The 12134-nt window shown below is 41.2% G+C and overlaps 1 protein-coding gene across 4 annotated transcripts; it reads left to right on the top strand.

The window, feature by feature from the left end:
- The first annotated feature begins 2259 nt into the window (after positions 1–2259).
- On the top strand, positions 2260–11188 carry tfap2a (transcription factor AP-2 alpha). 4 transcript variants are annotated; one of them, XM_088402054.1, is made up of 8 exons: positions 2325–2390; positions 4229–4255; positions 4541–4960; positions 5709–5760; positions 6933–7155; positions 7870–7988; positions 9118–9259; positions 10607–11188. In XM_088402054.1, exons 1-8 carry the CDS (start codon positions 2340–2342, stop codon positions 10890–10892), a joined length of 1320 nt encoding a protein of 439 aa, XP_088258180.1. In that variant the 5' UTR covers positions 2325–2339; the 3' UTR covers positions 10893–11188. The 4 variants fall into 4 exon arrangements, with proteins under 4 accessions (XP_088258177.1, XP_088258180.1, XP_088258176.1 ...); XM_088402051.1 differs by lacking the exon at positions 4229–4255 and having other exon boundaries at positions 2260–2390; XM_088402050.1 differs by lacking the exons at positions 2325–2390; positions 4229–4255 and adding an exon at positions 3040–3434.
- Positions 11189–12134: the final 946 nt, after the last annotated feature.

A 12134-nucleotide genomic window follows, 5' to 3' on the forward strand; every position in this document is an offset into this window, starting at 1 on the left:
AGGTATACAGTAGTTAAGAAAGTGAAATACAGTCGCTACTCTTTTAGTTTTAAAACAATATTCACATTTACAAGGTCAGCTGTTAAAATGTCTCATTTGAAATATTAGCAACGTATTTAATATATACGAGCCAGTGGAAACGTGCTGCTGCAAGAAAAAAGAAGCATGCAGTACAAGTAACAGAAATTGCATTGAATAATTAAAATTACCATCATATTAAAAATCAAGAGCTTTAAGTACTATAAGCGCAGGTGCCAGTGTGTATGTGTGTGTGTGTGTGTGTGTGTGTGTGTGTGTGTGTGTGCGCGCGCGCACGTGCGTGAGTATGTATACGAGCGTGCGCGCGTGTGTGTGAGTCCGCGCGTGGGCAGGTTACATGCGTGTTAAGAAGACAAGAGAGTTGAGCTCATTCGTCGTTGGCCTGGGGCGGTCTACGTATTAGAAATAAACAGTGGCTAAATAAATAATGACGTCACATTGCAAAGAAGTGCAGGAGGCAATGTTTACCTTTGTAGCTTATAACTTCTTTTATAGTGTTTTATAACGTGAAGCAACAATAACCAAAATTTAACTTCTTTTTTTAAATATAATTACGCTTCATTGCCAACTAAATGTTTTGTCAGATTAAACCACCTAATTATTTTAGAAAGTGGTCCAGGGTATATTTTGCTTCCTGCCCAAATCACCTGGATGGAGTAACACGCAGTTAAGAGCTATCGCATATGCGATTAAAAACAAAGTAATTAATTTGGTTGTCTAAGAATATTCCTTTGTTAAAAATGTCTATACTTTTATACAATATTTCATTTCTTTAAAATACGGTAAGTTTTATTGAACTAAAATAAACACAATACGACAGGCAGGAGGAGTCCCACTTGAATTGGCTTGATTTCATCTCTGCCGCCTTGTCTTCCACACCCGCCCTAGTGCGCATGCGTTCGCAGGTAGCCCCACACCGTTCTTTCCCTCGTTCTCCCTCCCTAGGCCAGGTGTGACAATCTGGTCCAGGTAGAAAAAAAGTCAAAGGTTTAACTTTGAGACTGAAGGTTCCATAAGCTAACACGAGTCGGCGGTTCGACCAAAACGCGAGCAAGAAGAAGACGAAGGAGAAGCATGTCAATAATGGGCAAAATGGGTGACTGGCAGGTAAGTAATTCTTGCGCTTCAAGACAAAGCTACGCTCGTTAGAACGAGCGATAAGTGTCACAAGAGTCGACATGTTACGGTTTAAACTATATGAAAGGCTGCAACGTTATATGTGCAGCCGCTTACGTTTTATTTATAACTAACGTGTGTGTTTTGACTACTGACTATCATGGGACTTTTATTATTCAATGTCGAAATTTGTTTACACATAACATGGCATTGTAAATATTGGTTGTATTGTGGAATTTACTTTATATCGGGCAAAATAAAATAGATTGATGGTACAAGTTTCATGTCCAAAAGACAATCACATGGCAGTCATTGTGAATCAGTTTCGTTGCCTTCCCCGTCTCATTAATAACAACTAAAAACAAGAGGTTACAGCGGGGGTCCTCCACCAGAAGAAAAAAAAAATGTTAATCCAGATTCGAAATGAGGCTGGTCAACGCCTTCGACCCGTCTGCTCACCTCGGCCCTACTGAAGTGAAGGCGCAAGGGCCGGCGACAGGCCCGAAGCAGGCTACCTTCAGCCTCTCATTCACATGAAACGAGACTATGTTGTTGTGTTAATTATTGACACCCCTCCTTGTCCTCACTCCTACCCAAAATAACCCTCGCAGGTAGTCAATGGACCCGTAGAACCTCTAGAATGGTTGAGCTTTTTTACCATAACAGTGAAAGAAAAGCCTCGCAATTTCTCTGCTCTCAATGGGATTAAAATAACAGTTTGGAAAAGAGAGGTGACAACAAAGTGGGGTGGCTGCTTTGACAAATTTAGCTAAATTTTCACCCCCCCCCCCCCACCCAATACTCGCCCTATGCCCCCCTCCCAAAAGTTGCAATCACATTTGCTTAGGGGAAAAAAAAATAAACAAATAAATAAATATATCGCTGCAAAGGCCACCGCAGAAGTGCTCGTTTTTGCGCGCGATGCGTGCGGTTTGTGCGTGGTGAATCAAACGGCTGTTGATATGCTAATGAGGCCTTGTGCCAGTCGCTATTACAGAGTAACTCCAGCCCTCCACTTTCACCGTTAGAGGGAGACCTCAGAGCGCGTGACAAGCAAAAGAAATAAAAAGCAAGCAGCTCGCTCGAGCTTCAATAAAAAGTAGTTTTGGAGCTGAGCGGGGAGCACAGTTGACTGAGTGGAAAAACTGGGCGACACCTTGACTCAATAGTCATCTCAGCGTCCCATGAAAATGCTCTGGAAATTAACTGATAACATAAAATATGAAGATTGCGAGGTAAGGGGCTCCATTTTGATCCCTTAACATTCGTGATGGATTTATATATATTTCATTTAAATGCTACGTGATTGTTATTGGATGTGTCGTCGCTATTTAACTGTCTTTTTTGGCAAGTGTACGCAAAGGGGTGAAATTATCATTAATTTCTACTAATGCTACAAAAATAATATTCATTTTTAATAATAATAATAATAATAATAATAATAATAATTTTTGATATTATTACTATTTTACAATAATATACAATAACAACAACAATACAGTACATTATTTTCAATTTATAAAACTTCCATTCATATTAATTCTTTTTTTTTCTCAAAGAGCATTTACAAAATACTGTCCTGGCTCATATTTTGTTTTACTGAAAGTGTATTTTGTAACAAATTCTAAATTGTAGTCCCATTTTCAAATGACAACTGATAATAATAAAATTACAACGAGCATCGGATCGAATTGAAATAATTATTTTGATTTCTGCTTCGCAGGTGTTTGTAAATGTGTTTCCGCTTGTGCTATTTGAGTCGTGAGAGCATGCTGTGCGTGTGTGTGTGTTGTGTTGTGTGTGTTTGTGTGACTAAGTGACGGCTGTTGTTGTTGTGGCCATAGACAAAGTTAGGCAGTATCATCAGAGACTTGTTTGGGAGTGGAGAAGCCAGTTGGACGTGTTTTCAAAAGACGCTTGCCTTCACAGGACAGGCAGTGCTTCGACAAATGCTTGTAGCCGCATTTCCTTCACGTTGTGCTTAGTTTTTATTTTTTTTCTTAATCTTAAATATCGCAAAAAAAAACAAACAAACCAAACATCATACGAGATTTGATGGTTTAAAATGCATGAGTCCTCTGAAAAGGTCAGTTTGCGGAAAAGTTGCGCAGGGTGAGCGAATCTCGTGTAAAACGACTTAACTAGATAAAAAAAAATTCTTGAGTACGGGATGGATTAATTGGAGTTCCATGGAGGATGTGTCAAAGTCTGAGGGGGAAAACAAAAGGTCTGGAGGCAGAAATAAGCCGGTTCGAGCTGTCATCTCGTCGTCCTCAGAGGTGCACGTATTTTCTTTCTTTCGTTCTTTCTTCTTCTCGTCCGCATTTTTTTTGCTATGGCCTGGGACCCTTTTAAACCCCCTCCCCTCGCTTGAGTACACTCTCGTTCTGATTCGTCAGAGGCGAGTGAATGTCCCTCTTTTTGTGTCTCGCTCGCTCTCCCTCTCTCTCCACTCCCTCCTTGCCCCTTCTCTCTCTCTGATTAGATATTCTGATTCCTCCTTTCAATGGACGTCATTTAAGCGCAAGACTTTGTGCCCCTAACTTGCATTCTCCGCTCCACGCACCACTTCCGACTATTATTTCTGGCTCCCCCCACCCTTCTTGTATTTTTTTTTCATTTATTTTATTTTTTAATTATTATTATTGAAGTGTTCCGACAGTGCCGGTGCGCCATGCCAGGACTCTGATGAGTCCAAGGAGGAAGACGAAGAAGCGGCTAATATGAGCTCGAGAGAGGGGACAACAGATCCGCTCTAGCAAAGAAAAGAAAGGAGAAACTTTTTTTTTCTTTTTGGGGGTGGTTCCAATCTGAAATCCAAACACCCTTGAATCATTTTATTTTGATTAGACCCATAATGAAGGGCAGTGGGGATCTAATTTATTATTTCTAATGGATTATCGTTCTTTTGGTGGGGCTCATATCTGATCTGCGGAAGTCTTTTTTTCTGGGGGGGGGCATTTTTTACTGGAAAAAAGAAATCCTCTCCTTCAGCTCCAACACACGTCATACGAAGCTGTTTCATCTTGTTTTATTCTTTTTTTTTTAATTTTTGTTTGAAAGCCATCTTAAGATGTTAGTGCACAGTTTTTCCGCTATGGTAAGATACCGGAGCCTCGGCTTGTCCAGTGAATCGAGTGTACAAAGTAATCTATTTAAAATCGTTAGTGGAGAAGTGTAAAATTGCATGCGTCATTTGAGAAAATGTGTAAAATATTTCGCTTTTTATGGATGGTTTATTTTTTGTTTCGTTTGAAAAAGAAATAATTAGAAGGATTCGTGCACTAAGGCCTCGCGCAAAGCTTCTCAGACAAAGCACAAGGTGATTTATGAATATGTGTAAAATGTATTTGGGGGATTTAATTTGTGCGTGTGTTCGCTGCAGGATCGCCATGACGGCACCAGCAACGGGACTGCGAGGCTACCTCAGCTGGGCGGCGTAGGCCAGAGTCCCTATACGAGCGCGCCTCCGCTCTCCCACACGCCCAACTCAGACTTCCAGCCCCCGTATTTCCCACCGCCCTACCAGCCCATCTACCCGCAGTCTCAGGACCCTTACTCGCATGTCAACGACCCCTACTCCCTCAACTCGTTGCACGCGCAACCGCAACCGCAGCACCCGGGCTGGCCCGGTCAGAGGCAAGGGCAAGAGAGCGGCCTGCTTCACCAGCATCGCAGCCTGCCCCACCAGCTGTGTCGGGATTACCGCAGGGAGGTGCTCCTACCGTCCGGCCATGGCCTTGACACGGGACTGTCGGACTCTATCCCAATCCATGGAATACCTCACTCTTTAGAAGATGTCCAGGTAAGCTTCCTTCATTCAATGAAACTGGCGTAAAATTCAGCAGGAGAAGTTGCGTCCTTATTATTTAATAATTACTTTCCTAGATTTATTTTACTGTAAATTATTTAACAAATAGTGCAAGTGCTTAATTAATGTGCTAATGTCGTTATTTTCTCATTACTATAGAAAATGTGCACGCTTATTAGTTCAATTATTTTGTGGTATCAAACTCTTTTGAATAATAAGAAACGTAAACTTATTAAACATCAAAACCAACGCATAGAGACAAGTAAATACAACGTGTGTTTTTAATTTACTTATTTTTTCGTCTTAAAAGATAATAAAATGATTAAAAAGGAACAACTGCTGCAAGCGTGCCAAAACAGTCCGTAACCCGGATTTTCACGGAGCAGGGCTCTTTAAATTGGAAACAAACATCGAAAATCTTCTAATTAGTTCATAGGCCTTTAATAGGCCGCTGTCGTAATTAATATTCAATCTAGATTTGAAGTTGCCTTCTGAGCGTGTGCGCGTGTGATGAGAGCCCCGAATTAGGTCAGGATTATGGGGCGACACATCTTCCTTATTTAAGTCTGACATTGTTTTCACTATTAAAAAAAAAAAAAGAACGGAATATACGCAAATTTATGAAAACATTGTAAGGTGTGCAATCATATTATAATCCAAGTTTGTGTAATTGCGTTTGCGTGGTGTATGTTTTACGCCTTTGTGGTCTAAATGTGCTCTTTTTTGTGCGTTTTTGTCACAGCCTGTTGAGGATCAAGGAATTCACATTCCCGACCAGACTGTAATTAAAAAAGGTAAGCAATTTCCTCCGAGATAGATCATGCGTGTTTCTGCAAGTTTACACCCACGCGCACACGCATGCACGCACACACACGTACGCACGCGCACGCACGCACACACACACACACACACACACACCAAATTCTGCTCCCAAGGACTCAATGCCGTAATGCCTGACTGATCCTAATATGCGCTAGTCTATTTTTCATTACATGCTTTCCAAGTGCATCAAACTGGGTTGTGCACCTTTCCCCCTCCTCCTCTTCGTCTTTCTCGCTGATGGAATTTACTGTCAGCGTTTCACATCATGCGCGCACATGACTTGCTGGTGGGCTTTGTGTAGACGCGGCGCTATGTATTAATGGCCGCTGGATTCGCTACTTGGTCACTCTGCACGGTCCAAATGCTGAAAATGGAAGTGGGTGATTGTGGATGAAGCGCGTGCATTTACTGTGGACCTGCTCCGTGGAGGATGAGACCGTGTCGCCTGCATGGAAAGGATAAATAGCTTCATGAAAACGCACTTTGCTCGAATCACGAGCGTTTGGAAATCGAGTTTAAAGCCAATTAGTTTAGTTGATGCTGGTTCTATGATACAGCAACGGGCTCTTCACATTGTTAATGCGTTCTCACACAGCTTTTCAGATTTCACCCTATTTATTAGCTATTGTTTTTATTCCGCGCCCTCTCTCTCTCTGCAACATGATAATTGGCCCCTTAAACGTGTAATCTCAAGAGTTCGTTTGACTCCCATTGTCTCTATTAGGCTCCCCTGAGCCATTAATGTCACAACCGATCCATCCAAGAGAGTGTGCAGGCCCTCTTTGTCTCCGGTTACTGTGCACCGAAACACCCACGGCCAGTCGAGCATCACCCACCAGCACCTCATGTATTTTTGTTCTATTTTTTAGGCTTGGCATTACGCCAGATTGTGATAGCATATTTGTTAAAATACTGTATGTTAATCGAAGGCGTGGATGCTCATATTTTTTAATTTATGATTTCCTTTAAGCGGGCAAGGCTGCTGAGAGTATACACATGTGCTGCTCTAACCTCCCATCTCATTTAGTTAAGGCTTTGCATTGCATGAAATTCACTGAACACGATCCCCTTTCTCCCCCCCCCCCCCCCCCCCCCCCCACACACACACACACACACACACACACACTTCCCTCGGCTCTTCTAGGTCCAGTGTCTTTATCCAAGAACAACGTCTCCGGCATCCCCATCAACAAGGACGGCCTATTCGGCGGGGTGGTCAACCCGAACGAAGTGTTCTGCTCGGTTCCGGGTCGCCTGTCCCTGCTCAGCTCCACGTCCAAGTACAAGGTGACGGTGGCCGAGGTGCAGAGACGCCTCTCGCCGCCCGAGTGCCTCAACGCTTCACTGCTGGGCGGCGTGCTTAGGAGGTGAAAAAAAATGATTTCCCAAAATACATAAATGAATAAATAAACAAATAAATAAGTAAAATTCTCTCAATTTCTCTCTCCCTGTCTCTCTCTCTCTCTCTCTCTCTATCTCTCTCCCTCGCTCTTTCTCTCTCTCTCTCGCGCGCGAGCGCACTCTCTCTCTTTACCAAGAATAATTAAAATCGACCAAGCATGACACCTTGCTGCGGCATTTAAAGCAGGAGGGGTGTGTGTTAAATTCCATATTAACTTCACCCTCTCTCTCCCCTTGTCTCAAATTAATGGGGTCTGTTTCAAGGCCGGCTCCATAGGCCCACTGAAGGCATTACACATGAAAACATTGGTCTCTGGTGAACTGTCTATTGAAGTACTGCAGCCTGTAATAGAGCTGCCTGTTAACTAGGGTTTTATTTATTAATTTTTGCACAGTATATGTCTGGTAGTGGGACACTAGGGCTCGTTTCTGGGGTCTATTAATGTCAGCTGTCTCAAATTTTGTAATTTGAAGACAAATTAGAAATGTGGTTCACCACCCTCCACTAAGTGTAACACGCCTGATTTTACAATTGTGAATCAAGGAATTATAAATGCTTAATAATAATAATATATTTTGGAGTTTACTATATTCAAGAAAAAATGACTTGTTGCCCATTTAAGGCGTGTCTCAAAAAGTTCCACCACGCTGAACGGCTGCTTTCTTCTCGATTGTTCCAGGGCCAAGTCTAAGAATGGAGGCAGATCCTTGAGGGAGAAGCTGGATAAAATCGGCCTGAATCTACCTGCGGGCAGACGCAAGGCGGCCAACGTCACCTTGCTGACGTCACTGGTAGAAGGTGAGTCGAGCTGCACTCATCCCGTTTTATAACGCAATACCAGTGCTGATTTGTTTTCTTTCTGTAGCTTTCCACTTTTTTTCTCTCTCTTTGTTGGAAATCAGCATATGCGCTCATGCGTGTAATGCGAAGAGACTTTGCCTTGCAAGTAATAAAGCATGATGGGTGTGTGTGGACAGTGCTGGTAAATCTAATGGCTTTTCTGTGCCCCTTGCAACAGCCCAGGTCCACGACTGGCCTACTTTTATGTGCGGAGGGGGTGTAGTGTTAATTATTGTGTGCTACTTGTTTATTGGGTGCTGCCGAGCCATTTCACCAAGTGGACGAAAAGTCAATTGATTTATTGCCCCAAACATTAATAACGTCTCGTTTGAATGGCACCTTTCTGCAGCTGCGTTGAAAACATGGTTCAAATATTCACCGCGTATCTGTGCGAATATGTTTATTGAGCAAATTGCATGGTGCTTTGCATACCTCATTATTCAGTAGTGTACCGTGGGTTTGGAAAAGGTGATGCTCCATTGGGCTCTGTTAATCATTGTTGCAGAAACTAATAAAATATTCAACGTTTTGTTTGTATCGTAAACAAGATTAAAAAAAACACAAAGACTTTTTGCTAACCAAAACACAGTCGTTATTTGCGTTATTTTAAAAAAGTGAAACAAGTGTGCATGGACAGTGTCTGGATTATATGACCGTTTTTGGCGTGACGGCTTTGGAGCAGGAAGTGCTGCCGAAAATCCAAAGCAATGATTTGGAGTGTACTAAAAATTAGATTGGATTAAAAGTAGTTAAATTGTTGACGGCAAAGTGATACGTAAGTGGAATTTACTTACCTAATTGCTAATCGATCACACGACGCTTGCTTTTATATATTTCAAGACAGTTGTTGTTCACATCCACAATAAGGCGCCAGGAAAGAAGACTGTAGGCGTACATAGTGTGTTTTAATATCGTTTATTTGGCCGATATTGTATTTTCATTGTAAGTTATGTTGCTCCCATACAGTGAGGTGCTAAAACTTTGGATTGAATTCCATAACATTTGCATGTGAACTGCTGTGGGATTTGATGTCACCATATTCATTGGCAAACTCATCCAAGCTCATGTGTTTTCCCCTCCCTGTCAGGCGAAGCTGTGCATCTTGCCAGGGATTTTGGTTACGTGTGTGAGACTGAGTTCCCCGCCAAGGCAGTAGCTGAATATGTAAACCGTCAGCACTCAGACCCAAACGAACAAGTCCAAAGAAAAAACATGCTACTGGCGACAAAGTAAGTGCACTCTCTGCTTTAATGACATGTACAGTATATGATATGATGGAAAAAGCTGCACACATTATACACAGCCACTCACTATTTTTTTCAACGCTAAGTTTGACCATTGCACAAATCTAAATTAAAGTATACAATATAAGCAGCAACGTGATTTAGAATTTGTAACTTGTAAAAATTGAGTGGGTACATTCAGCCTGAAATTTGTTTTGATGGAAAAAATGACAAACCATAAACAAAAAACTATAAATTCGAGCTCATTTTTGCAATTAATTTGGGAAACAATACCTGTATTAATCCGTATTGCCCATTTGGTTGTTTTGTGTTCTTAGGGCCTTTGGAGCAAAGTCATGAACATTGCGAAATTATCCATCCACTCATTATCATCACCACTTAGCTTCACAAGGGGTCGCGTGCGTGCTGGAGCCTATTCCAGATGTTTGGGGCAGTAAGCGGGGTACACCCTGAACTGGTTGCCAGCCAATCGCAAAAATGTCAAAATAATAGATACAAATTAATTCTGCCGAAAATAAAGCATATAAATGTCCGTTAAATGTTTTCTTTTATTTTACCAAACTGGCCGTTTTTAGTAACTTCTATAATCAGAAAAAAGGGGAAAAAACGATTAGAATTGAGAATGTGCATATATGTGGTATAGATCTGAAGGAATATTAATCAAAAACAAATTTGATTAATTTCTTTCTTCAAGACACAAATACATGTATTTGCATACTGACGGATATTTTTCGTCTGGTCGACAATAATCATACAGAAATAAAAACACGCGTGATATAAATCAGTCATGCAAAAAAATGGAAATGGGTGGATGTTTGAACACCTCTGCCCATGTTAGAAATACTGTATGCATTTTCAAAAATGCATCTTCAGGCAGTCCATATATATATATAAATATATATATATATATATATATATATATATATATATATATATATATATATATATATATATATATATATATATATATATATATATATATATATATATATATATATATATATAAACTTTATACTCGGACACGTGAGGCTGGTTCGACTGGACAATTTTGACTTTGTTTTCGCATACTGGCATTAAAAAAGATTCGAATTATAAAGCTCTTAATACTTGACCTTGATTGCCAAGCCACGTGGTCCTACTTTGACGGGGCAAAATGTGACTCTGTTTTTGCATACAACAATTAAACAAAAGACATAAAATCCATTTTTTAAACCATGATTACAAGTGCATGTAGTTCACTGACTGGTCACGTGATTGTCACTCGGCGTGACTTGTATTTCCACAAGCGTTCAATTCAGCATTGTAACAGGGCATATACACTTGGTTCCGCAGGCAAGTGTGCAAGGAGTTCACGGACCTGCTGTCCCAAGACCGTTCGCCGCTGGGGAACTCGCGGCCGCAGCCCATCCTCGAGCCGGGAATCCAGAGCTGCTTGACCCACTTCAGCCTCATCTCGCACGGTTTCGGCACGCCGGCCCTGTGCGCGGCCGTCACGGCCTTGCAGAACTATCTGACCGAAGCTATCAAAGCCATGGACAAAATGTACCTCAACAATAACCCCAACAGTCACTCAGATAACGGCACGAAAGGCGACAAAGACGAGAAGCACAGAAAGTGATACTCCCCCCACGCCCCCCGTCCAACGACACCCGCCCCCTCTCCACCATCAAGCGGCCAAATCCCCACCCCCCCGGGGAAGGGGGGGGGGGGGGGGGGTTCGTCTGGCCTCACCAACCCATCCAATATAAATATTATAAATACCATTGATAAAGTCGTGCCACTTGCTGATGTTTCCTTTTGTTTAATGACGCCCATTTTTTGATTCGCTGGAAAAAACGACACAAGAATATTCCAGCAGCTGTATTATTATTATTATTATTATTATTATTATTATTATTATTATTATTATTATTATTATTATTAAAAAATAGAAAAGAACAGCTCCCGGGTGTGGAAGAGGTGCGCTTGCTCACAAAGGAAAACGTTTGATATTCTCCCACCACCTTTTCACCCCAAAAGAGCTGCAAGCAATGGACTGAAATCCAGCGACCCATTTGAATTTTGTGAGACAAAAAGAAGATGGACGAATTCTTCTATCAGTATTGTGAATAATAACTTGGAGAAACTCAGCAGAGCTCCACATGTCATCGCTTCAAACCATCTTCACCTTCTCGCTCCAACCGACCAACTTGAACTTTTTTTTTTCAATTTCAACACGATTCGCGGTTATATAAGGGAATCAGTGTTCATGTATGTAAATATTTATTTATGTGTAATTTAATGGGAATTGTAAATATGGTGCGTCTGTTGAAACTTTTTTTTTAATTTATCTGGTGCCTCCTGTTTTAGTGGGTTTTAATATTCTGTTAGTTCATGTGAATTAATAGTTCTTTGAAAAATACGAAGTTTGGGGTCTTTTTAAATTTAATTTCTCTGGGATATTTCAATTCAGCCCTCTTGTAGCATGTTGAGGCGACATTGAAGCAAGTGAACAAATTGAATAGAAATAAACTTCCACTTTTCTCTCTATATATCATCCTTACTCCGTTTATTTGCTCATTTCACACCTTCAGACAACGTGGTGTTGTTTTGTTTCTATTTTTATACAAGATTTTATGTGTAGCGCCAATCAGAAAACACCCCCTGTTCTCTCCTTTAAGGGCAATAAAAGCAATAAATGGATTTTAAGTATTCCTTAAAAAAATCCAAATACGTTCTTATGGTCCACCTAATATCTCGTTCTGTCCGATCATGTCCACAAATTGGAGCCGATTTTAGCTGTTATTGTATAGACACGTGCTGGCAATAGTTCCCAATGCCTGTCCAATGTATTATATTCCTTTGTTGCCCAGAAAAGAAT

Source organism: Hippichthys cyanospilos, chromosome 19 (assembly GCF_059441005.1).
Source record: "Hippichthys cyanospilos isolate Australia breed blue-spotted pipefish chromosome 19, RoL_Hcya_1.0, whole genome shotgun sequence".
Lineage (NCBI taxonomy): Eukaryota > Metazoa > Chordata > Actinopteri > Syngnathiformes > Syngnathidae > Hippichthys > Hippichthys cyanospilos.

Excerpts from the sequence above, each read along its gene's own strand:
- tfap2a (XM_088402050.1), top strand. The coding sequence starts at position 3,345 with ATGGAGGATGTGTCAAAGTCTGAGGGGGAAAACAAAAGGTCTGGAGGC. Across the intron at positions 3,435-4,540 it reads TCATCTCGTCGTCCTCAGAG|GATCGCCATGACGGCACCAG; the intron begins GTGCACGTATTT and ends TGTTCGCTGCAG. Across the intron at positions 5,761-6,932 it reads CCAGACTGTAATTAAAAAAG|GTCCAGTGTCTTTATCCAAG; the intron begins GTAAGCAATTTC and ends CGGCTCTTCTAG.